We start from the raw sequence: 26,815 nt of genomic DNA on the forward strand, positions 1-26,815 counted from the left end.
AAAGGGGAAGTCCGGACAATTATCAGCCGTTTCTTGTGTAAAGAATAATATTTCATGAACCTATTACCCTTTTCTCGACGAGAAAAGACCATTGGATACATTTACTATGATTTTTTTTTTAAAATAAGGTAATTCTTCATGTTCGAATCCGTCGCGAGCAGCCCTTTGTACTATCTGTCCCAGGGTGCATTGCGTGTGACATATCAGGCGCAGTTTCCTCAACTGAGAGCACCGCGAGCGAAGCTCAGCTACGCATTGATCTCCCATTGCACTGCTGACTGCGGCGCAGTATTAGTTTGCAGGCACAAACCCTTGTTGGTCGTAGAGGAGTCTGCGCCAAGACTACTATATGCACCACTTCGGCACTGACCCACAGGCCCTGTGTTGTAGCTTCGAGAGGCTGCAGTGCAGTGGTGCGTGTGTTAGTCTTGGCACATGCAGACTCCTAATACGACCAACAAGGGTTTGTGCCTGCAAACTAGCGCAGTATCTGCATGCCTGCCTAGGTGTGCCTTGTTGGCGCTACCGCAGGAGACTGTACACCGATTAAGGAGTGCTGTTGCCAAATACTGTATTCCTTTATTCAAATAATATTCGGTATATATCTATGTAAAATCCGTAAAAGATTAATGTAAAATAGTCGCAATGCTATAACATTTTTGTTTAATTGAAATATTTATGTATTGTAATACTGCCATACTTATTAGTGTCCACCCCATCACTCACAATGCATTGGCTATTGTTGCCATCAGAGTGATCAGGCTGCTCAGGCATACATTTACGTCTGCTGCTGCCAAATGCTATCATAATCCGCGATCGTTTTTTCGACTTCTGAGTGTGAACAATCTGAAATCAGTCTGTCAATTTCAGAATTATTGCCTCTCTTGTTGTCCGAGACTGTTGAGTGTGTCTGACGGTGGTAAATTACGACAGTATACATGTAACTTGAACCGGGGAAGAAACGCCAGCGCCAGCTTCATCATACTATAAAGTACCGCTGCCGGTAACTGCGACCAGCAGCCCAGTACACACAGCGTAATGGGACTGCGTACTGCAGCATTCAGGATCATGATAAGGTAGTATCGTGGATAAATATCAACTTAAAATCGAAATATTTCTTCAATTTGAAGACTTACTAGTAAAGTTAAAGTATTGAAAATAGGCTTCGGATAACGTTTGGTTCTGCCAATAGTCCCTTTCTGTTCAAATTGATGACTTAAATGTGACTCGGTCGAGAGGAACCTTGGAGAGATACACTGAATTATTGACGGCCAGCACAGGCGCACACATCACACGTGCACAAATTTCAAATCCATTGACGACCGGATAAGATGCGCTGGCCGTCAATTCAGTGTAGCTCTCCCATGTTCCTCTCGACCGAGTCAAATTAAGTCATTAATTCGAACAGAAAGGGACTATTGGCAGAACCAAGCGTTGCCCGAAGTCTGTTGTCAATACTTCAACTTTACTTGTGAGTCTTCAAATTGAAGAAATTTTTCGAATTTTAAGTTGATATTTATCCGTGATACTACCTTGTCATGATTCTGAATGCTACAGTGCGCAGCCCCATTACGTTATGCGTATGGGGCTGCTGGTCGCAGTTACGCTGCCGATGGGGCGTATGACGAGGCTGCATCGAGTATTATTTGTAAGTTTTGACGACAAATTTGTATTGGAGAGCCATCTTACACACCTTTCCCGCACATTTTCTGGGTTCAGAATGGTAAAAAAAAACTATTCTTCTGGCCCCGTTTATTAGAACACCCAAACACTTGACGCATCGGCATTTTTTAAGTGAAGCAATAGATCATGCCGCATGCATCCGCTGCGTGGCCGGAACCACGCGGTACGCTACTGCTTGCTCGGCCCGTATCACTGTTGCTCAAGCAGGGCTCCCCGAGCCAGCTGACGTCCAAACAAAAAGCAATGTGGGGCTAATACGTCACGCCATCATGTGATCTTTCTCGCCGGCGTACAGAAATCGAACAGTTACGATTCAAAATTAGTGATGCTAAAAAATTGATTGTGGCAAGTTGGGAGGGTATTTTTCAATGAAACTTAGTCATTATGGTCCTTGATTTATCAAGATTTTGGTGAAATTTATTCAAAATCGTCCGGACTTCTCCTTTAAAGCTCCTGTTATCTTGGGGCATGTCACACTCTCTAGCAAAGTACCTGTTTCCAATGGTGGTGAGAGAAGTGTGTTGTTGATTGAAAGCAGAAACCTGAGTAGGACCTCCCAAGTATGTTTCGTCATGACGATGCTCTCCGTGGCAACAGACTGGACGGAGCGAAGCACACGGTGACACAGCACTGCCTGCTTGTTGGTATCGCTCTTTCCTGTCGAGAGGTGACCGAGAAACGAGAACTTGTTTCAGCCCCTTAGATTATAGGGAGCATAAAAAGGTTTCCTCGCCAGAATGAATCTAAATACTGGGTAGTTTCTACTCATAATGATGTCAGAATATTTGGGGTGGGGGGAGGGGTGGGGGTGGAGGAAACATTCCATTACTCACCATCACCTGTTTTATCATACCAGCACATTTTGACTTCCAGCTTTTCAACTTAAATACACAAAATCAAGGACAAGGTTCATGTCACATCCTTCAGAATAACCATAAATGCTTGAGAGACATGAAACTACAGAAAACATTTATATGATATCATGTTGTATTTTACTTTGCAAGTCCAGCAACTGCATGGCTACAGAATATTAATGTCCTCTACATGGTCTGCAAAGTTTACTGACCTTGATGCCTGGGTTTGAAGAGGTTGACAAGGTGCTGGAAGATCTTCTGGATGTACGGATTGGGGTCCTTAATGAGCGGCATGGGTAATGTTGGTTGGGGAATGGTCAGCGCCTTGAGCCATTCACAATACACACTCACGCAGTTACGGATGGCCTCATGTTCACTCAGTGGGAGGCCAAGTCCATAGCATATCACCTAGGAAGTAGAAGAACATTTTATCATTTGATGAAACAAATGTGACTCACAAGGTTGGGAATTTGAGGCTGTCATCATCTACTATCTCATACAGTAGTATTCCTCCTCCACTGAGTGTGTGTGTGTGTCAGTATGTGCATCAAAATTTGTCTTTTAATATGACCTCAGTTCCCTTTTAGCTTCAGTTATAGTTCTGACTTATTGATTCATTGTAGGCACTAATGCACTTTTGTATTCATGTGGATATCTTGAATTGAATTGAATATATTTTCTACTGCCATAAAAGAGCAAACGTGTACAATAAACATGATACCGGTACAAGACACTGACATACGTACACACAAAATTCAAATTACATGAGCGGTTGAGAATAGTGTAATAGCTTGTGAACAAATGAATGACAGGATGCAAGAGAGTCTACTCTGACGCAGCCACCCAGAAATCAGTGACTGTGTGTAGTAACGCAAGCCGCCCATAAATCGACTACAACGCCGTCCCAAATTCTACCGCCTGCTGCGTGTAGTCTGTAGAAACCTATTATACTCAGACTTACGCACGATCGAACCTTGATGCGGGTGCTTGTCACACAATCAACTGACACATAATTATAAGTTCACTCTTCTTTGATCACAGACATTATAAAGCCAGATCCACAGTATTGACTGTTGACTGATTACCTGGAAAGGATTGTGATCATACACTCACTAGACATTAACTCAGTTCGGGAAACCCACTCACAAGGGGGGCCCCTCCTTATAAGTAACCCGTCCCCGTTATAAGTAACCCCGTCCCCCTTATAAGTAACCCCCGGGGCACCCCTTATAAGGAGTCTCCACGCTTTTTTGCAATGCAACGCGAAAATGAAAGGACTGCGGCAATTCGCTTGATTATGTCCATAAAGCTTCACAAGTTTCCTAGCTACTCACGAAATTTGAGCAAAATCGGTTTGAGGCATCATATCTAAAATCATGGATTTAAATGCGATGTCAAACGACCCATGCGAATGCTGAAATGCGAGCGATTACTGGCGTGAATGTCGCCAGGCGCGGCGGCGCGGCAATGCTTGAGTGCAGACATGGCGACTGCTCTCGCCACGTCTGCACTCAAGCATTGCCGCGCCGCCGCGCCTGGCGACACTCACGCCAGTAATCGCTCGCATTTCAGCATTCGCATGGGTCGTTTGACATCGCATTTAAATCCATGATTTTAGATATGATGCCTCAAACCGATTTTGCTCAAATTCCGTAACTAGGAAACTTGTGAAGCTTTATGGACATAATCAAGCGAATTGCCGCAGTCCTTTCATTTTCGCGTTGCATTGCAAAAAAGCGTGGGGACTCCTTATAAGGGGTGCCCCGGGGGTTACTTATAAGGGGGACGGGGTTACTTCAAAGGGGGACGGGTTACTTATAAGGAGGGGCCCCCCTTGTGAGTGGGTTTCCCGAACTGAACTGCGATAAGCCCGAAAACGAAGCGTACAACGGAGCGCCCCCGGGTTATCTAGACATGGGGTACGATCATCATAGTCATACACATTCATGGTCTATATAAACCTACCAATTTAACATGTCAAACTTCAACTCAAAGCAATCGCAATTATGTTTCTACTGCATCGGATCAACGTATCATTACCCATGAGCATGACAACTGGCTGGGCAGCCCAGTTCAATGAAGTTGGAAAGGTGCCGAAATAACTTCTTTATTTACTGTACAATCAACAAAATACATTTATCGTTTACGAGTACAATTATACCTCCATCGTCCATTCTACTTGCTTCTCTGACTCCAGGGGATTGCATGCTGTTACACCATCTCCTCTCTGCAGTTGCTGTTGTGGATTTGCAGCAAGTGATGTTCGCTGTTCGCTGTTCGTGTTCTCTGCCAGTTGCTTCACCACAGATACGGCGACATCTTTCCCCACGGCTTCGGGGAATGTATGCAGGACGCTCTGATTACTTTGGTCAGTCTCTATGGCCTCTTGGAGCGAGGCCCAGCCGGAATACATCTTCAGTCGTTAGACCAATGCAATAGTATTGTACTGTATACCATGACAAATGACAAACGACCGGAAAATGTAATTATTTTATGTTTTTCTATCTGGGTGGTTCTCATTCTATGTCTTCCGTGAAGTTAGCGCTGACCTCTGCACGAACATTTATGATTAGACTGCTAATTAAGCGGTTTGCTCTTAAACACACAAAAAATTGATGCAATAAAAGAAAATAGTTCAGAAATTCTATTAAAAATTGATTTAATATACTTTTAAAAATTCATTAATGATGATAAATTTACTGTTGCTGGCAACCTACTCTTTCAAAAATAAAATAATGATTAAAAACGACTGGGATGTCTTTGTTAGCATTGTTTTTGCAATTTGTGCGGAAAAGCGAAGTCGTCTGGTAAGTCAGGTAGCTGAAGACAGAAGAAAGAAAAAATGTCTCGCATCTACCATAATGAACCGCTACATTCTGTTCCTGTAGAGAACCAGTCTTGGCCAAGCCAGTGGAAACCTGATGATTTTCAAAGGTAAGGAGTACAATTAAAAGCAAGAACTGACTTTGGTGGATCTTTGACACTGTCGGATAGGATCTGCCCTTTGCCTATACACAGTCCCATACGTTCAGGATGGAGTTGGGAGATTGTGAAAGGCTAAAGGAGTACATGTGACGTTTAACTGTCTATCTTTCTCTCTCTGTCTAGCTTTTGTAATTCATTGTTTTAAGATTCAAGAAAAAACTGCAAATATTGAAAAATCTTTTCTCTAGCTCTAGGTACTTTTTAGAATGTAATGTATTTTCTAGATGAAATGATTTACCCCATTTGTCATCATTGCATTGGTCCATGACCATACAGGCAGTGTAAAATTAGTGAGGTTATGATTCATATTTTTTTCTAAGTCAAATTTACAGCAAATTTAAATTTAGAATTAGTGTATCATACTCAATCTTTCTTTATTGTTTTTATCAGTTCGCGTTTTGTATTGTTAGGCATTTGTGTGTGTGTGTTTGTGTTTGCATCACATGTGATACATATTGTAATGAACGTCGACTTCATGGAGAATTTTCTTATGAGAGGCCTAAATTTAGTAAGGATTGTTTCAAGTACTCCCTCTACGCTCACACTATTCCAGAGTGGAACCTGCTGCCAGATAGTGTGAAGACGGCCCACAACCTCGACATGTTTAAAGCAGATCTATCTAATATAGATGTGTTTAACATAACCCAAAAAGCTCACTTCAAAATTTAATTGTTGCTGCTGCAAATGACCCGACCACTGTACCGTGATAGCCCACCAGGGCGTTGTGTGCAGTATACAACCAGAACCAGAACCAGAACCAGAACCTAATGTATGTAATGATAAGTCATATTGATGTTCACATCGTATCACTTCATTTTAGACTAGAACAGGTAGAATTTATGCTTGAATTAAATCTATTTTCTTCATTGACTTCTGGATGGAATGATTTATGTTCTTAATTGCAAGCTGTTTTGTTTAGTTTCTTTTATTTTTGTCTTTATATTTACTACAGTGGGACTGGTGCGCTAATAGAAGGAAAAATAGAAGCAAGATCGAAGCATGTCATTACAGATTCCAAGCAACAAAAGGTATGTCACAGAAAATCTCTCACCTCATATTGGTTTGTTTTCAATGTTTTTTGTGTTTGTTTATTTTTTTCACAACTGATGCACACATTTATTAGACACAAACATTTACTCATGAGCAACATAAATATCTGCAAAGACATGTCATTACTTTAGAAGAATTTATTCTGCATTTTTACTTTTATAGATACGATACCTCGTCTTGCATGTCCGAGTGAAGGTCGCCCACAGACGAAAGTTCAACAGCAAGGGAGAGGAAATTGAACCAAACATGGACAACACACAGAAAGTCAATACTGGTTATCTCATGTCATCCTACAGTAAGGTTTCCCCTTTTTTGTGTTTTGTTTGTATTTGTTTCTTTATGCCTCCGCCAGGAAGTGGTGCCGGAGGCATTATGTTTTTGGGTTGTCCGTCCTTCCGTCCGTCCGTAATGAATTATGTGGACAGCATAACTAAAAAACTTTTTGAGGTATCCTAATGAAACTTGGGATGTACGTGTGTATTAGGGGGTGAAGTTGTGCCTATCAACTTTTGGGTGCACATGCTCAAGGTCAAATGCTTAAAATTTCACTATTTCCCCATATCTATGCAATGCCTGAAGATATTTTCTTGAAACTTAGTGTATACATGTATTACCCAATGAAGATTCTCTGGTGAAAGTTTGGGGTCATGAGGTCAAAGGTCAAAAGGTCAAGTAAAAATGTTAAATTTCAAGTGTTTTTTTTCTCCGTATCTTGGAAATTGTTCAAGGTATCTTCTTGGAACATAGTACAGCTGTATATATGCATGTACTGACTGGCAGTGATTATCTATGCAATTTGGGGTTCATGGGGTCAAAGGTCAGGGGTCAAAGGTCAAGGGCAACACTTCAAAATTTTACTATTTCCCTCATATTCATGTAATGCCAGCAGGATTTTTTTTTTTACTTGGTGTATGCATGTATAACGCAATAAAGATACTCTAGGAAGGTTTTTTTTTTTTTGCCAAAAAAGGTCAAAGGTCCAAAGGTCAAAGATCAAGTGAAAGTGCTGAACTTACTTCTTCCTCCATATCTCGCAAGTGGCTCAAGTTATCTTGAAACTTAGTACATATGTATGCATGTTCTGCGTGACAGTGATTCTCTTATGAATTTTAGGGTCAAAGGCCAGATGAAAATGGTAACAATTTACTATTCAATACAGAAATTGCACTTTTTCTCCATACCTTGAAAATTACTCAATGCATAAACTTATGAAAGGGTCAAAGTCAAGTTTAAGTCCTTAAATCCCCAAATACATGCTCTCCTATTCATCCAATTAAATCTAGGTCAAGGAAGGTGAACATTCAACACATTTGTGACAAACATGTCATTTTGATGTTTTGCCTATTTTATGAAAATGTAATCACACATTGTCCACATGTACTATAGACCTATTAGGAGAATCATGTATTATGGTGGAGGCATACCAGTCGCCACAGCAACATTTCTAGTTGTTTATGTTTTTATGATGATCAGCTGCTTCTTATCAGCTCAAAAGTGACTTTATTTTCTTCATGACCATCATCTGTGCACATTGCAATTTTATCACATACCGCTTGTGCGTAACTTGATTTCTTAATCTGCACATATACCTCTGCCGTTGCAGGCTGCACATTCTTAAATTTTAAAGACATTATTACAGCCTCAACTTGACGCATACACTTGAATATGCATGTCCATGGTGCTATGTCCAATCCAAACTTGAGATAATGCTATGAAATGCCAATCTATCAGGTGTGCTCAAGCAGGAATAGTCTTTTGCGATATACAATATCATGTGTGTCTGACAACCTTTCAGAATTTGGATTTAGTTGACTAAAGAAAAAAAAATAATATATCGAGTCATGTCTGTCAAGTTCTACCCTTTGCAAGCTTCATTGGACAGCTGCTGTCATGGCAGGTTCACATGTTATTTTTTTGACAGAGGTTGAAGCCAAGGGGCTAACTGACCACCTGACCCAAACCCAGCTGCAGTCCATGGTCAGCAAACCTGCCCTGGAGGCCCTCACACGGAAACACACTCCAGCGGGATGCCTGGCCTTCTGGATGACCGAGCAAGAGCTGATGGACTTGGAACTTGAGGATGGTGATACCGTCAAACTCAGAACCAAGGGGGATGGACCTTTCTTGGGTATGTCCAACATACACTATATTAATGCCCAGGGAAATGAAAGAGCAAAGCATTAAGCCTTAAAACCTTATCTTCTATAATTTAGTTTAAACGCTGTGCCCCCATTTTACAGAGTAAGTGCAGGATCTGTCTCCTCAATTTCATTCAGTCTAAATCAAGCTCATGAGTTCACTTTTAAGCCTAACTCTAAAGATTCAAAACTCATGTCTTTGGGGAAGAAAGTATGTATAGAATATTGTAATTTGCATCAAAAAGTGTCGGGACAGTTTTCATATTTGGCCTCCCTAGATAATGAAGTGATTTCCCTTAAGTATAGTACACATAGCTTTGAGTAGCTATACTTAATATATATGTCAACTACTGAGCAAGTGATATCATCCCTGCTTCAGAAAAATGGAAACCATGAGGCGGCCGGGCTTTGGTTGCCCTGTAATTCAAAATGTGCCTATGAAAATCATTTTTGCTGTCAGTGCTGCATGATAGATTTGACATCAAATGTAGCACATTCCATCTTGTATCATACAAAAATATCATTTCAAGACCTAAAATGAAAATGTAAAAGCATGTTGACGCTCCATTCTATTTTCAAATGTTTTCTTAAAGGTGATAAATCTCTAGCATGTCACAATACCTTAGCTTTTGTATCGAGCAAATACCTTGACATTCAAACACCAGAGATTACTCAGTATCAAACATAATTGAAATAATAGTTACTGTTGTTCATAAATGCATAAAGACAGAATGTTAATTTGCTTTGTTATGGATATTTTTGTTTTGTTTTGTTTTCTATAAATGCTTCCTCCTATTGGTTTGCCTTCTTTTTGTTCAGACTCGGTGGGCAAACTGGACACTGTCACAAAAGAAATGACCACTATGGCCGGTTCTGGACAAGTCGGTGTGTCCTGGACCGACAAGATCATGACAGTCAAGTCACAAAATCTGCCTGATCCGAAGCCTTTGGAGGAGGAGAACGAAGGAGCTGGGGATGATGAATGGGTGAGACAGAGTCTGCAACATCCACAAGGATTCAAGTTCATGAATTCTTGCATCAAATTGTTTTTATTGCAATTGATTGACAAATTGCCCTACCTCAATGTAAATAAGTGCTGATTAATCAGTGTTTTTAATAATATGTATGCCCATGATTTTTTTTTTTTTTATCACGTCTACTACTCAAACACTGATTAATCCGTGTTTATTTATGTCGATGTAGGGCAATATGTCAATCAATAGTGACCATCAAGGATGTTTCCATGATAAGATTGTTGGATTATGAATTCAAATCAATTTACCCTGATAAATATCTAAGGAGCATGCAGTGCCACATTGTATCAAAGTGCAGAATAGCATTATGACAACTGAAAAATAGAGCTAGCATTTTTTTTTAATACAAATATTCAGTTCTGAAATCATTTCAGCTTCACATGTGACCACTCTTAAGAAATTCAAACATGCTATTACAAGTAATTGTAATAGGTTATGAGTTAACAAGTGAAATGCATCCATTCTAGCTACATAGTAATGGGCTTGAATATTGTTCTCTCTGTATGCTCAAACGATTCTAAGCTGTACAGGAAATATAAGTGTTACAGCTAGAGTGTACTAGGAGAGCTTTATCACCTGAGTTACTAGTAATTTTCTGAAAACTATCACACACACACACACACACACACACACACACACACACACACACAAATGGATTTATAGGAATGTACCCATATCATGCAGCCATTACTGATTGATGTCTTCATATTTATCATATACAGAAAATTTTCCTATCCTTGTCATTTCAGGACGACTGATGTCAGCTGTTCTTCTCCAGTAATCCTCATGAAGCCCAGCTCCAGGATATAAAGGGAATCAGACAGAATGAGTAATATCAAATAACTGCACTGTACCAGTATAATATGTACTTTTCAAATTTTGAATATAAAAATTTCAGGTTCTATAATTCTGCAGACAGGACTTCTTTTTTGTAACAAGATTTGGGTATTGATCTATTTTACATGTTTGTGCCAAACTCTGATGTATACGTATAAGGAAAAGAAAGTACAAAGTAGTATGATAACAAGTACAATGGACACTTGTCATAACAAGCTCCATTTGATTAGTGGAATCACTCTGTTATATTATTTTTATGCCTCCGCCAACGAAGTGGCCGGAGGCATTATGTTTTCAGGTCGTCCGTCCGTCCGTACGTCCGTACTTCCGTACGTCCGTACGTCCGTACGTCCGTCCGTTCCGTTTTGTTTTTGTCGATATCTCAAGAACCGTGTGGTGGTTTTGCATCAAACTTGGTATGAGGGTATATCCTTGGGGGATGATACTTTGTGTGGATTTTAGGGTCACAGGGTCAAAGGTCAAAGGTCACAGGTTATTTTGTGAAAAAAAAAATTGAAATTTCATGTTTTTCTCCATATCTCGCAAATGGTTCAAGGTATCTTCATGGAACTTAGTATATATGCTTGTACCGATGGGCAGTGATTATCTAGGGAAGTTGGGGGTCATGGGTCAAAGGTCAGGGGGTCAAAGGTCAAGGTCAACTCCTCAAAATATAACTACTTTCCTTATATTTATGCAGTGCCTGAAGGATTTTTTTAAAACTTGATGTATGCATGTATAACCCAATATATATTCTGTGGGAAGTTTCTTGCCAAAAGGTCAAAGGTCAAAAGGTCAAAAGGTCAAAGGTCAAGTGAAAGTGCTAAATTGCACTTTTTCCTCCATATCTCAAAAATAACTCAAGGTATTGTCATGAAACTTACATATTTATGCATGTTCTACCTAACAGTGATTCTCTTTGGAACTGTGGGGTCAAAGGTCAAAGGCCAGGTTTCGATAATACTATTTTACCATTTGATACTGAAATTATACTTTTTCTCAATACCTTGAAAATTACTCAATGCATAAACTTGTAAAAGGGTCAAAAGTCAAGTGAAAATCATCAGTTCCCCCAAATACCTGCACTCTTGATGTTTTAATCATTCATCCAATTGAACCTAGTTCTAGGAAAGTGAACATTCAGCACATTTGTGGCAAACCTGTCATTTTAATATTTTGCCAATTGTGTGAAACTATCATCACACATTGTCAAGACATTGTACTATAGACCTATTAGGAGAACCATGTATTATGGCGGAGGCATACACCAGTCGCCGTAGCGACATTTCTAGTTTTTTTCCAGAATTTGAAAAGCAATAGAATAGCAAAGAAACTTATTAACTTTTGGGCAAGATACATGTATACCAGTATCAGTGTTCTTTATAACTCACAAGTGTACTTACAGCTTGATGTGTAAGATCAGAGAACTCAAATGGAAGATATTTCTTGCCATGTGGTGATGTAGAGTATTAAATCTTATTTTGAGACTAGTTCTTCACTACCAGTACATGTCATTTGTATTGTTCATCTCAGTACTGACCAAATTGTATAAACTGTGCACATGCCTAGATATGATTGATAATATATGTTGTTAACCCAGAAACGTGCTGAACTTCAATTCGTAATACATCTGATTTTATGCATGCATAAAACAATTTAAGAAATGTTCATGTTTGATGTGTAAGGATTCCATTCCATTCATTAGTTGTCATTATTGGTCTGTTAAACATGACATTTTTGTATCACCATGTTCCTCATTTCAAAACTTAAGAATTGTTGCATTAAGTGATGTTGGAATTTAGACATCTTTCAAAGTTTGCTGTAAAACATCCATGATTTGAGCTGCTTGTTTGTCTCTTTTACTGGTATTTATGTTTGTTGATATTTTAAATATGCCCTTTGCATAGAGAAAACAAAAAGTGATCTGATTGTTGCAACATTATCAAAAGCGTTCATTATGAATTAATGTATTGATTTTAATGATATGGAAATTGTGCTATTCTATGAAGTACTAGAGGGCATTTCTGCTTGTAGGACCATTTGGTACTCCTTTGGTCATATTGTTCAATAGGTGGCGAAACCCTAAAGTGATATTCTATACATTTTTAGGTGTAGATTTCATGTGTTTTGTTTTGTTTTTTTTCCTGTAGATCTAGGCCCTACTCATTTCAGCTGTGGAATGCCTTAAATCACGGGATAATGAAAAACATCATTACTTGTTAACTAATCATTTGGAAACTATTTTCACTATGAATGGCAGTCAAACTAGCAGTAAGTGTAATTATGAAGAGTCACTAGAGCACTTAGCTTCAGTTGCAAGTGTCTATGTACACAGGTCTTCCACAAAATCATCTGGGCTTCAGTCTCATCATTGGCAAAAGTCTGCACAAGTCCTTAAAAAAATTTGTAATGTTCTGTATGGTGAAAATGTTGTGGCTTTACTCCACTTGCCAAAGTATGGCTATCAACACATCAATTTTATCGCTACATTCAGTGCCTGATTTTGAAGAAATTCTCAATATACGAGTCAAACAGAGGGTACCTATACTTTTCAGCATGAGATGAAAGTAACTTTGTTGGGCCTAGTTCCGTCGTTTCCATTAGAAGTGTAATTTTCTGCATATTTAGACATTTTGAAAGCTACCACTGAAATAGCCACTACATGTACTTTGAATCTGCTGATCCAAAGAACTTAGCAAAATGTTATAGGGGCAAGGGAGTAGTTGCAATATTATGTTTTTGTGTGAATATATTCCTTTCTATAGAACCAGAGTAACGGCATATAGCTATACAAGACCCTCAAAAATATACATGTATAAGCTTGCTGAGAAGATGATCATCACTTTTGTGAAACTCTTCCTTAGCTAATTCACACAAGAGAATACTCGGTACAAACGATTTGTGCTAGTACATTTAAAACACATTTTTATTCAAAAACCAGAAACATGTATCGCTCATAAAGATGAGTGTAGTTTACCATAAAACAGTACACATCTACCATTTTTCTTAAAGCTACTTGTACAATGGTACTATCTAACACCATGAGTAAGACTTTGTCATTATACACATACCATTGCTCATATATAAATGTACTACATTTTGATATAATCTCATGTGTATATATACACAGATATATTGTCATATTTAGAATAAAGAATCTTTTATATCTTTGCAAAGATGAAACAAAAACTTGGATCATGTGCAGTGTATGCTGAACGAAATGTTCTGAAAATTGGCATTGAGGAATGAAAGATGGGTGTGTAAAATGCACTATTGCATTTAATGCTGAGAGAGCTGGTGTAGATACTCCTCGCCAACTGACCGAGTGCATCTATTTGAAGGCAACTATCTTTGCTTTGTCTCCCAAGTCAGGGCTGCAGGGAAGGTACATGCATCAAGACAATAGCCATGTGTCCGAGTGACCACACGTCCAAATTTAATGGTTCCACCCAATGTGTATTCTCTGTGCTCATGCGTGTTTTGCTGTGTAGCCTCACAAACCGTATGCCTTGCTTGTGTAAATGTTGCTGCATCAGGACAAAGGCCCAATGCTCACAACTGGTCAGTCACGAGTTTCTATACACCTCCTAAGTCGGTCAACACTTTTTTTCTTTCTTTTTTTCTAGGGGTACAGGGTTCGAGATTGGCGATGGTCCGCTGGCCATTGGCCACCCGAAATCACGTCGGACTAGCTAAAAATCGTAAAATTCTGAAGTTACTAGTCTGTCTGGCTAGCCAAAATATTGCTTCAGTGTCAAAATTGATTCTAAGTAGTCCGCCTGGCTAGTTTTTAAAAAAAAAAGTTAAGTGCGACCCCTGGGGGTAGGGAATTCCAGTTGTACCCAAAGACAAAAAAAAAAAGAAAAAAAGAATCACTTGACAATGATGGCAGTTCATCTGATCAGATCCACAGCAATAGCCTGCATGACTCATGCCCAATAACAGTGGACGAGGAGTTCAAACGACTAAATATACCTAGTAGTGATCTTGAGGTTTCTGATGCTGTTTTACAGAGATTAGAATTATTACACACATCCAGACATGAATTTTGCATTGCATGTTAAACTCCCACTGTGCAACATGTACTTGAACATGGCATTTCCTCAAACACTGGTCAACATTTTCTATATAATATACATGCACTGTGAGAAGTGTGGGAAACTGGGATAAAGAAAAGTCCCAAATTGGCATTTTGAATGGAATGAGTGCCATCACTGTAAAAGCATGTGCTTTAAAAAATAAATTGCTGAGCAGTAGCATGTACCTTCATTTTTTTTTTTTTAAAACCAAGACCAACGGAAAAATCTAAAATCTAATATTAGTCATTTTTGAGGGTGTGAACAAGCATCTGCTGACTAATATCAGGTTATTCTCGGTTAAAGAGAAAATAACAGCTACACCTGCATCCACTGAAATCTTACTTTAGTGTGAAACGGTAGCAGGCTTTGCATCCAACAAATGCCAGTTTGACTCACATGACATTGTATTTTTAATTGGTTCTCAGAATTGTTCATCTTGGAAATAATAGTCTTAACACTATGACAAAATAAAAACAAACAAACAAAGGACGAATATAAGAGGAGTTCCAGCTTTCTTTGTTTTGGAATAATTTATATTCACTATCACAAAACACTGAAACTATGATGCTTGCACAAGTGATGTCTAAAATGACTTTCCAACTGTCACACTAAGATGTGCATCACAGGAAATACCCTTTCCCTTTTGGCTTCTTTCTTCACCATCCATCCTCTTCTCAAACACTTTTACATGCACTGCATAAGTACAAGTACTGACAATGTGAACAGTGTGGAATGTTAAGCACTACATTCCATACTGCACTTACAAGCCTGGTCGATATTGACGAAAAGTACATGCTACACAGTAAATACTGCTGAGAATGTAATCTCACATTCTTTTTTCACGATGTAGCTGACCTAACCTCTTCAGCAGCAATACTAACACAGCTGTAAACAATTTTAGTGAAATCTGTGCTTGAGTTAACTATCACACACACAAAAAAAAATTATAACACAACTATTTGGGGATTGTTGACAAAAGTACTCTTATCTTGGAAATCACATACCCATGAACTTCCTGGGAATAACCCAGTGCAAAAGTTTCCACATTCACAGCATTCCAGAGGACATTGAAATGCAAATCTTAATTCACATTAGTACAGGGCACATTTCAATAATTAACATTTCATTTCCCTATGCAGTAACGCCACAGCATAGTGAATATGCTGTTGATATGAGTTGCACTGGTTGTAACTTGTGAAATAATGATAAAACTAAAACAATTTGATAGATTTTGGGGATTTATAGAGAATGTGAAATATGCTACAAAATATGTGATCTTTTCTTGCATTCTATATACCAAGAGTCTCTACAATAATAATGATATGCTGCATAATTGCAAAAAAGACCCATTTTACAGTGAGTATAGAGCAATGTTACACTTCTTGGGATACTGTAAAACCAGAAATTTGGGCATGCATGAAGCTTTTGCAAATTTTGCGAGGAGCCAACATTCACAAAAGTTTTCACACACAATGCATTTGGCTTGTCTCTAGCCATTTGCTAAGGTTTCATGACACGACAAAGACCATCGGCACCAATTCATGACAATTTTACGTCGTGAATGTTTCTGGTTATACAGTATACAGATGACCAACAAATGACCCATCTTAGGGTGCGTTTGAGAGCTCTAAACCAAAGCAAACTGAACTAAAGCATACCGTTAGGCTGCTTTCACATAGAAGTATTCGGTATTCGGTATTCGGTATTCACTATTCGCTATTCGAGCACGGAATACACCATCACCCGCACCGTCAACTCACCATCCCATGTAGTGAGGATTTCTTCCTCCTACATCGCAGCAAATCTTATTAACAATTTCTAAACTGCATCAGAATGTCGGTCTACATGCTTATATTTGCTAACGGGCAAATCCAGACCAAAAGTGTCATTATTTCATAAACGAGAGACGGTATACGCTGCAAGAAAATCGAACAAGCTCGATTCCCACTTTGCTATACTTTTCGCAGGTATTCGGTACTTTCGAATAGTGCCCTCTTATGTGAACCGGTGTGAGGAAATCCTATCGTTCGATTCAAGCTATTCGCGTGCCCTCGAAAAACGAGCCCGAATACCCGAATAGTATACTTCTATGTGAAAGCAGCCTTATGAACTGTGCCAGATACAGAGCGTTTGAGCACTCTGTTGAGAAAGCATACCTCATGAGTTATTTCTAAAAGAGGTCACACATTTTGTAGCAAGAGGGTCATTCACCTGGAGCACTTGATCTTCTTACAGATGTCCCAAACAAAGAGAATGAGTTCTTTGCATTGTGACGTATGTGCACGTTACCCGCATTCTCACATGCAAACTTTTGGTACGCTTTTGGTTCCTCTTTGGAGCACATCAGAAAGTGGTCCACTTTTGGCTCAGTACAGTATGGTATACTTTAGGAGTGTTCGAGCACTCTCCCCTGGTGCAGGTACAATATGGTACAGTTTGCTTTAGGAGAGCGCTTGAACGCACTCTAAGTGACAAACATCCTACAAATTTGTGTCATGATCTTTCTGCGTGCAGCAAGGCACAACATGCGTACCTGCATTGTCTGCAGTTCCGCTGGCCACAAACCATCTATCCAAGAGGGTCATTAACGGAGTTCGTGCACTGATTGAAAACATGTTGCGATGATTCCGGTCTGCTCCCGCGTGCTCTTTTTGACAAAATGTCTCTGTTCAGGTACAATGTGGCTTCATTAAAAAAATGGCTCAGTATCCACAGGAGTTCACATACTCCAATATTTCCTGCAAAATCTGTTTGGCAAGAGTATAAACAGGGTAGAACCAGAGTGTGTTCTTTATATACACAAGGTATAATATGAGCACGGTGTTGTCCAATGTTATCATGGAGGAAATTTTATGACTAGGGCATGAATTTGCGATGTCCTACAACATTTCGCAGTTTTGTTGACTGCAAATTTCATCTTTCCTTTTTGTCCAGCATCTAAACAAGTGAATGCTGCTCATGATTTCCCAGTAAGAAGGCTATGATACTCCTTCTGCTCAGATCTCTCTCAAAAACTCTCTCAAAACCTTTTTTAATCTCGATGTATTTCATTACCTACACACTTTTCCTTTCCCATGACCCATTCATACTGCACCAACAAAATAGTTCAAACTTAATATATTTCACATGGTACATCACCACTTCTTGCCATCAAAATATACTGTAACATGATGTAAATATACATGTACATCTCTACTATTTTTCTCCTAAATCCTATGTCTCTCAGCACTATGAGTCGAAGAGTAAATCTTCGTCTACGTCGTCGTCTATGAGATTTCGGACATCGCCGTCCGCGTCGGCCGCCTGCCTCAGCTTCTTGCGTGCCTCCTCCTTGGCCTTCAAAATCTTCTTCTTCTCCTGGATCTTCTTCAGGCGGTAGAACTCCTCCCTCTCCCGCTCATCCAGTTCCGTGGTGATATACGAGATCGTGTTCTCGATCTTGGGGATGATTACTGCGGAATACAGAAGGGAGACACGAAAACCCTGACTGTCAGTATGAAGACCAAGTCTGGCAGAACAGATGCTGCTTTGATGTTTTCAGACAAACTGTTATAAGTTACTGAAATCCTTGCATCTCATTGGCTGAGAGCAAATTTGTCTTGACAAATTTGTTGGACAAAATGCTTTATGAAATGCCCCCCCTGGGGTAATTAATTTCCATAGCATTAAATTTCAGCATTTATGCCAGGTAAATATCAAAACTATGATGAATTCATTGGATTTTTCAAAGGGGATCATTACATACAACCATACAAACATACAGACATAATTACAAATTGTTACACACATGCAGATCATACATATGACTACATGATTTACAAAATATCTCAAAATCATATCATTAATGAAACTAGAGAAGCACTCTGAGAGCGCAGACCTCCGCCAAGCATGCAGCTCATTTCCACCACTGATCTTGTTCTTCCATAGAGATACATGTATCAGTGATTTCCACCCATACGTACTTATAGTATTGTGTGCTGAAAGTCGCCCGATTTCCCAATACAGAAGCCTTTGTTACATCATAAACCCTCAGCTGCACGGCGCGCCTCGCCCTAGCAGAAACTAGAGCACGCACTTTAGTGCGCGGATGCAAACCTCAATACGCGCAGCCTGAACTCTCAAGTTCATTGACCCTACCTGCCAAAATGTCAAAAATCCTTCATAAATTCCCCAAAAATTCTCGGATCACTACCAAAATTCAATCATCTGTTACTTGTATCATTCTAAACTTTTCCTGCAAGTTTCATACAAATCCGTTGACTACTTTTTGAGTTATTTTGCACATGGACAAACTAACTAACAAACGAACACACAAACCAACGGTAACGAAAACATAACCTCCTCCCTTGGCGGGATACCAATGAACAGCTAAAGCCAGTAGGCCTACTAACTGTTACACATAAAATAATATTACGGTCCAGAGGAAACATATACACCGAATAAAACTTGGGAGTAAAAACGTACCATGTTCAATGGCATTGACACGCCTGTTTGTGATCTTGATGACCTCATCGAGGGTGACGAATGACGTCTGTAGCGAGGCCAGCTCGACCAGGAGCTCGATGGCCTTGGCGTAGTTCTTCTTTAGCCGATCCACCTGCTGCCCTCCCCGTGACAGACCAGTCAGCTCGTAAGCTTTGAAAGGAAGAGAAAGTGGCAAAATATTAATCCAAAGTTTCTATCAGTTCCCTATAAGATGCTCTTTAGCACATACACATGTTTTAAAATATGATTATTCCGCAAAAAAAAGAGGAAAAGATCTTCATTTGCATTATAGCCAAAATTTGTTGAAAGCTAGAATTGTTCTTTCTTCCATAGAAATTCCATTAAGAAATTTTTTCTATTTTGCCATTATCTCTACAACAGTAATTGCTTTAGTGTTGTTATGTATATATCAGACTTTTACAACTTGGTTGTAAAGTGCATAGAGTATTAATTAATTGTGTGCTACATAAATCACAATCATTACTATTATTCCTTAAATAGTCCTGAAATAGTCATATAATGTCCCTTATCCCTCTATGTGATTTGAGTGCTGATGGGCACAGAAAACCCCATAGCTTTGTACATACTGTGCAAAGTCCTGGTACAGAATGGGTTAAACAGCTGCAGTAATCAGCACAGCACAAGGCACAAAATACCCCATGGCATATCTATGCTCCTGGTTGAGACCAAAGACGCTTAACTAATAAGACACGAAAGTGCGCGCTAATCCTGTACAAAACAAATGGACAGCGCCCGGACCTCAAGCGTATTACGCACATCACCTGAGACGCGCTGTCTTGACACTTGATAAACAACAGCAGCGGCTTCAGGGACAGCGCGTCTCAGGTGATGTGTGTCTTTGCCTGAGACGCGCTGTCTTTGAAGATGTTGTTGTTGTTTATGAAGCGTCTTTGATTGTGAGATCATGTTGTTGCCAAATTTTTACCTCCACGAAATAATCCTTATTACTCTAAAATCTCGTTCTTCAAAATTATCTCCTTAATCGAAAAAAAGCTACGACTATAATTTTTAAATCTTTTTAAGATGATAAGAATACCACTACCTTTGGAAATGAATGATGTTCCTAGGTGTACTGAGTTTGTACTTAGCTCCCTTTTGTATCGTCATGTAGGGTAGCCATTTTGTGTCCATTTTTATCGCGCGCCTTTGTATCTTGTTATCTACTATCTTTGGTTGAGACAATATGATAATTGTATGGGAGGAAAGGGAAAATATACCTTCACGTTCCTAAATTGTCGCTGTGTTTCTCTGTACAAATGTCTACATTTGATTAGCCACACTAATTCAAAGAAATAGTACAATAAGGAGACGATACCAAAGAAAAAAAAAAAAACAATTAAAGAGATGATACAATGAAATACAAACATACAATATAGCAAACTCTACTCTCATGCCCATATCTTGAAACAAATTCCATTTGTAATTGGTCTGTTAGCCAAGGCTTGACATTGGCACTTGGCCGGTGGCCACTAAGAATTGATGTTGGGCCACCAAATTTCCAAAAAGGCTACCATTTGGGGTGACATGACATTTGCTCCTGCGACAATTGCCATGGTCTTATTTTCTTGAAGGACTTAGCGTTGTGATGGGATTTTAGGTTCAGCTTGATTGGAGGATTAGGATTAGGGTAAGGTATTGTGTTTGTGAATGGATTTTATGTTTGGCTTAATAGAGTGCACATATTGCATAGGAGCAATTGCCGCAGAAGCAAATGTCATGAAATCATTGTTTGGCGGCCCAATCAGGCCCCTATGATTTGAAATGGACTGATATATTTCTGTGAATTTCGGGCCACCAAAACTTCATATAAAACATTTCAGTGGCCCTAACAGGCCACCAAAGAGAGAGAAAAAAACAACAACAATGTTGTGCCCCGGTAAGCTATTTTTTGTTTGTTTGCTACTGATTAAAAGCCTTATGGAAGTGAAAATGGATGCCATTATCTTTGCACTCACTGTCTGCTCCATCGGTGTAATGTTCGAAGACCGGCAAGTTGACCCCAGCGACGTTTTCCCTCTTTGACCTGACCTTGGTCTGTGCCTTGGTGACATTCTGCAGGACATTGTGGCTACAAGGAGTTAAATGACAGTGGAAGGATGAGTAATTGATGCAACAAGTCTTCCAGTGAATTGCTATATACCAAAGATAGTATCCATTATAAAGAGAGAAACATTCATTATATCATGCAGTTAACACTTTATCTCTTTTTCCTTACACAGCTTTCTACCTTCGAAACACATTAGAAAGACTATTAATGTAATGTACAGTTTCTCTTCTCTTTCTTCTTTTCTCAATGTTTCTCTAATGATGCCTTTTTTATCTACAAAAGTATACAACTCTTGTGGATACTAACATTACCACACATAATTTCAGTTCATGCCACTCTGTATGAACAATATGGGCTCCACGCAACAAAACTCAAACAAAAGTTTGAGCATGCAGATTCAAACAATTTTCTTCTGCTGAGCTCTAATGAGTAATATCATGACAGAAACTTTTTTATCACCTAGAACTACATTTGTGTATTGCTACATACAAATTTAAGACCTGAAAGAAATAATCATAGTAGTGAAAGCTTTACAACATATGATATCACAGCAATATACACTCAATCAGGAAATTCATTAAAATGCTGAATTTACTACTTAGTAATAGATGGATAAAAATATAAAAAAAAAAAAATGTCCAAATTACCTGATGTCCCCCATGGCAAACTTGGCTTCAGCAAGTGAGAGTGATGCCAGTTTCATTGCTTCTCCCATTAATGTTTTGTTCTATGCAAATAGGAAAAGTTAAACAGAAAGATTTCATCAATTCATAAAGGCATTTTAGAAAACAGCTGCATGGATGTCATACATGTACATGTTTAAATAGAGCTTTTCCAACAAAAGCATACCAGGTATGTGCTCTATTATAACAAATAACAATGTATAGGAAATGAAGAAAGTTTTTTGTCAGAGTTTCAAACCTTGTTGACGGGTTAAAACACTTTGCTGACTCACAAACTGAGAATGCGGGATTGAAGTTTAGAAGTAAAAAATATTACTCAGCTTTTTTTTTTTTTTTTTTTTTTTGCACATCAACTTAAATACATGATGTCATTGGATCATGCCATTATAAAGACATTAGGTATCAGACTGGAAAATATGTACAAATATAGTGATTATATAGTTGTACAGCTTTTGTGTCATTATGAATACTAAAATGTTTTATTGCAATGATTATTTTTCACTTTTGTTGGAAATGAAATGAAAATGAAACTTGGGTATCTGTCATACCTGCAAAAGTTGCTCAGTTATACTAATCTTACTGTAAAAATCGTACACAATTTTATTTTCCACACATCTTTGATGCAATGTGACTGTGACACCACTTTTATCTGCGTAATAATTAAAATGTTTTAGATGATCTATGTAGATCTTTTAACTTCAATTCAAAAATTGTGGCTGGTCATTCACAAAAGGTCTTGCATGCATGCACAAACACAAGCACACATGCATACAAACTGCTGTCTACATCCACAAACACACACTGGAGTATTTCCTCTGAATGTTGAATCTCTATTTCCTCCCAAGTCTTGTTCTGATTCAAGTAAACTTCCTGTGTGGTTGTACTCCACACATTTTCGGTGTGTGCATGACAAGCGGCTGGGCAGAGTTTCTCATTTCCAAACTACGGTTAAGAATTTCTGTCAGGTCTGTTGAGCAGAATGATTTTGTTCTTTTAATCTTTGTGTGTTGGGGATATGGCAATGGCTTCAGAAAGAGAGCCATGTTGTATGCATTGCTTTTAATCTTTCCTTCCAAAGTACAGGTTGTATGCCACAAAAAGGCTACCCCCTCCCCCCAAAAAAAGGAAGAAATTACATCTTAAACAATTCATAACAGGTACAATCGTGTACTTGAAAACACTGACATCTCTTGCTGAGGTGGTCTATTGCAATACACACTCTGAATGTTTGAGACAAAAAAAAAAAAAAAAAAAAATCGCACCCACATAAAATTGACAATCCTAAATATTTACTCAACATTCAAACCTAGTTTTAGTTGCAGTCTGACTTGATTTGTGATCTGTGTGCTTAGGAAAGTGTGTTGCTGCAATGATCCACAGTTTAAGGCATATAAGCATATGAACACACAGAAAGACAAACATAAAAAGCCTCAAGAGCCTAGCAAACATCTTCCAAACTATCCAAGTTGGCATGTCACTTTCAGTTGGAAGTGGCTACTGTATCTTTCTTACCCTGTGTGGAAATGTACATATCACAGCATGTGAACCTAAAATGAACATAATTTGGCAATACCGTTGGTCATATGATAAAATGCATCATAAGTTATCTTGAATGCTGTATACTATGTATATACAGTACTTCTAACTCTTGCTCCAATCTCAGTACCTCTAACTCTTGCTCCAATCTTAATTTAGACCAGACTTTAAAATGCTGTAAAATTCCAAATGTAAGAGCAAAACTTAATGACAATGACATTTTCATTGTACAAGGTCTCCCCCTCAATAAATAGAAAATGTAATGCATACATGTAGAGTATAATGTATAAAGTAAACTTAAATGAACTAAGGATAGACAAGATCATGTATGAAGCCATGATAATATTCACACACATACACACAAAGTGAGAAATCTATAAATGATAGAAAATAATGGAATTGTTGACTAACCTCAATGATTTTCCCCAAGATTTGTCTGAACCTCAGGGTGAGAGCGTCTGCCTTCTTCTTGAGGAGACTGTGACCTTTCTGGGCCCCCTTGAGACGAAACTTCATGGTCGTCAGAGCCCTAAATCAGAGGTAAACGGGGTAGATGTTGGCAATATAATGTTAACAGATAATGATAATAAACAGAAAATGCATGTAGATTAATAGATCTAATTGATACAATTTTTTAGTGCCTTAATTGTCAATGTTATGAATCTGTGTATTTTTTTATTTTTCTAACTTTAAAACGATAGTGTACCCACATGCATTAACAACGGTGTAGCATGGGGATTCATGGGTGGCCCAATACATTCACTGCCAGCAGGGAATATTTGAAAACCACGAATAACACTGGTCAGCAAATATGTGCATCAAAGCATACAATGTACACTCATTGGTAATGGTCAAGTCCAGTGCATTCTTCAGCTGTGTGTGTCCACCCAAAAATTACAATTGGACTTTTGCAAACAATATTGGTAGGGTGTGAAAATGAATGATTAAAGTAAGATATGAAATTATCAAGTCACTGAAGACTACAATTGTAGATTGATGTCTTCTTCCTTTTTGGCTTTCTGTTTTCTGTTTTCTTTTTCTTTTTCTCTCTTTTTTCATCAAGGTGATCATAACAGCAATATATATTTACAAATTTGTATACTCACATATTGATGTAATGTTATGCACAAAATTTCAATTCATGTGTTGTTTATCATTGTTACAATTTTGTAATTGTGAGCACAATATCTTTATCCATACATGGATGCCACGAGCATCCAAGTGCTACGCTTGGGAGAAATGGATGGACCCATTCTGACATGAATTACAAAAATCCACATTTCTCCATGACCAAACTGAATGGGGTTTTCTGCAAGATGGACATAACAAGTTATAGTTTCATACCCTGAAATAGCATTTCAATCGTTTAAAATACAGCCATAATTTGAAAGAACTTTATCAATACAAAAAGTTAGATTGTATTTTTTGGGGGGGGGGGGAACATACGGTACATACGAGATCAGTGATAAAGCTGTACACAATTCATTACTGGGACTGCTGAATGTATTCCAACCAGTCCAACCTTCCAACTCTATGAATCCGGGTCTTTTAACTTGATTTTGTGACTACATGTAATAACAAAGGCAATATCCAAGACTACAAACCACAATGGACTAAAAAAAAAACCCTTGAACAGAAGTTTCCCTGTATCAGTTATCAGTTCTCATCTCAATAATAGTACATGAAAGATGATGTACAAATGACAAAGAGAACTACAACATATGATGTTCTTTTTGCATTTATACACTACACAGCTTGCTTCAATTTTGTAAACATATTTAACTACCGTAGCTATTATACCATACAGCTGTAGTTATGGGTAAACTCGGCCTAGATGGTAAACTTGGCCACTTGAAATGCGCGTGCTGAGCTGGGGGCCGAGTTTACCCATAACTACTATACCTTAAGAAAAAAAAAAAAAGGAATATGGGTCTACTTTGATATACCGTACCATACCCTTGATAACTCAGCAGGTGGCAAAATAGACTCTACCAAACTCTGCGCTAGTAGTAGTAGAAATATTGTCAAAGGATGAGAAGTTTTAATCTCAAGTGGTAAATGGGTAATACTTCAATACCAAACTCCCAACCACAAATCCTCTCAGATAAATATACACTTGACATCTTTATCAAGAACCCATAGCATGGGGAAACATGGATGGATGGTCCGAATGAATTGATCTTCATTTGCTGCCTGTCAGCCACTTGTCAGCAGATAGAAGGTACCGCACGCACAGCATCGACGACATTGTACATTGTATACATACGCCCAATGGTAACAGTCATCTCCAGTCAAATTTCTTTGGCTATGCATATATTACATAAAGATCAATTAATCATAAAGCTGTAAAATATTTGTAGATTCTATATTAAATCAAACAGACTTTGAGTAGACTACTAGTACTAGGGCCTAATACTACGCGAGTACTAGTACTAGTATAATTTACTACGGAGATTCTCAAATACATGGCATGGTCACTATCTATGCTCTACCAGAATACACGTCTGTAGGTTTACTACTGTACTGGGTCTTTACGATTGAAGGCTCTACAGGCTGCCTCTAGTTAGCTTTTCCCACCTCAGACAGAAAAATTTGTCTGTCCGGAGGAGATTTTTATGATTTTCAAACTTTTATGGCTCTTCTCCGTATGAGAAGGGGATGAAGCCAGTAGTCTCCGCAGAACATATCCCCAACGACAAGATACAGACTGATCTTTCTGAATCTGACCTCTGCTTTTTCTCAACCCTAATTTTCGGACTGCTGAAGTAATTTTTAATCCATTGTGAATTATTCATTTTTATCATAGCTACAACTAGGGTTTCCCTAGGGTTATTATCATAAGGTAGGCTAGTAAAAACATCTAATCATAAATCTAGGATCATCATTCATGGACATGGTCAAACAAAAACAAATCTCTTAACTCATGACATGACTCACATTCGTGATGGGAAAACAGCAATCCTCTCTTTTCCGGACATAATGCAGCTGCTCTTTTCCCGGTGCCTGATCAACCAAAATACGGTAGACCAATGAAGATGAAGATGATGATGGCTACCCTTTCAATTTTTGACGAAAAACACCTAGAAGTGTTGTATATTTCAGGCAAAGAGATCCCTATTTGTGTTGACCAAATTTTGCTTGATCCCCCTCTACACACACTAACCACTATAACAGTGCAGCACACCCGTATATTGAGGCCGCCGGCGGTGGTACCGGTGTACCGTACTCCGTTATATGTGCGTGTACAACATCTAGCAGCTCTCCCCCCTCGACGCTCGCCTCCGAGATCCTGAGCGAGTCACGAGCTGTGTAGATGGCGCTGTTTGTCTAGCGCGAGCCCACTCGATTGTAGTCTGGTTTCCAGACCCTTTGCCAACTGGACT

General features: G+C 38.7%; 3 protein-coding genes across 3 annotated transcripts in view; 1 reads left to right on the plus strand and 2 right to left on the minus strand.

The window, feature by feature from the left end:
• LOC140236353 (ral GTPase-activating protein subunit beta-like) overlaps positions 1 to 5,063 on the minus strand; it is a 45,963-nt gene extending 40,900 nt beyond the window's left edge. The window contains exons 1-3 of the mRNA XM_072316312.1: positions 4,699 to 5,063; positions 2,750 to 2,945; positions 2,176 to 2,340 (exon numbers count right to left, since the gene is read on the minus strand). Coding sequence (XP_072172413.1) covers positions 2,176 to 2,340; positions 2,750 to 2,945; positions 4,699 to 4,950 — 613 coding nt within the window. The 5' untranslated portion in view covers positions 4,951 to 5,063. The remainder of the gene's footprint in view (positions 1 to 2,175; positions 2,341 to 2,749; positions 2,946 to 4,698) is intronic.
• Positions 5,064 to 5,331: 268 nt separating this feature from the next.
• On the plus strand, positions 5,332 to 13,764 carry LOC140236361 (arpin-like). The gene is made up of 6 exons (XM_072316320.1): positions 5,332 to 5,471; positions 6,475 to 6,550; positions 6,735 to 6,867; positions 8,494 to 8,700; positions 9,530 to 9,696; positions 10,494 to 13,764. Exons 1-6 carry the CDS (start codon positions 5,380 to 5,382, stop codon positions 10,500 to 10,502), a joined length of 684 nt encoding a protein of 227 aa, XP_072172421.1. The 5' UTR covers positions 5,332 to 5,379; the 3' UTR covers positions 10,503 to 13,764.
• Positions 13,765 to 16,769: 3,005 nt separating this feature from the next.
• LOC140236373 (V-type proton ATPase subunit D-like) lies at positions 16,770 to 26,586 on the minus strand. The gene is made up of 6 exons (XM_072316327.1): positions 26,370 to 26,586; positions 23,844 to 23,961; positions 21,861 to 21,940; positions 21,122 to 21,234; positions 19,125 to 19,295; positions 16,770 to 18,112 (listed from the first exon to the last, which is right to left on the minus strand). The coding sequence occupies exons 1-6, from the start codon at positions 26,408 to 26,410 to the stop codon at positions 17,889 to 17,891; spliced, it is 747 nt and encodes a 248-aa protein (XP_072172428.1). The 5' UTR covers positions 26,411 to 26,586; the 3' UTR covers positions 16,770 to 17,888.
• Positions 26,587 to 26,815: the final 229 nt, after the last annotated feature.

Source organism: Diadema setosum, chromosome 1 (genome assembly GCF_964275005.1).
Source record: "Diadema setosum chromosome 1, eeDiaSeto1, whole genome shotgun sequence".
Lineage (NCBI taxonomy): Eukaryota > Metazoa > Echinodermata > Echinoidea > Diadematoida > Diadematidae > Diadema > Diadema setosum.

What these genes read in the sequence shown, in the direction of transcription:
- LOC140236361 (XM_072316320.1), top strand. Translation starts at nt 5,380, where the DNA reads ATGTCTCGCATCTACCATAATGAACCGCTACATTCTGTTCCTGTAGAG. An exon ending in AAACCTGATGATTTTCAAAG is followed by an intron (nt 5,472 to 6,474) that starts GTAAGGAGTACA and finishes TATTTACTACAG; the next exon opens with TGGGACTGGTGCGCTAATAG. An exon ending in CAGATTCCAAGCAACAAAAG is followed by an intron (nt 6,551 to 6,734) that starts GTATGTCACAGA and finishes TTACTTTTATAG; the next exon opens with ATACGATACCTCGTCTTGCA.
- LOC140236373 (XM_072316327.1), bottom strand. Translation starts at nt 26,410, where the DNA reads ATGTCCGGAAAAGAGAGGATTGCTGTTTTCCCATCACGAAT. An exon ending in TTTGCCATGGGGGACATCAG is followed by an intron (nt 21,235 to 21,860) that starts GTAATTTGGACA and finishes AACTCCTTGTAG; the next exon opens with CCACAATGTCCTGCAGAATG. An exon ending in TTACACCGATGGAGCAGACA is followed by an intron (nt 19,296 to 21,121) that starts GTGAGTGCAAAG and finishes TTCCTTTCAAAG; the next exon opens with CTTACGAGCTGACTGGTCTG.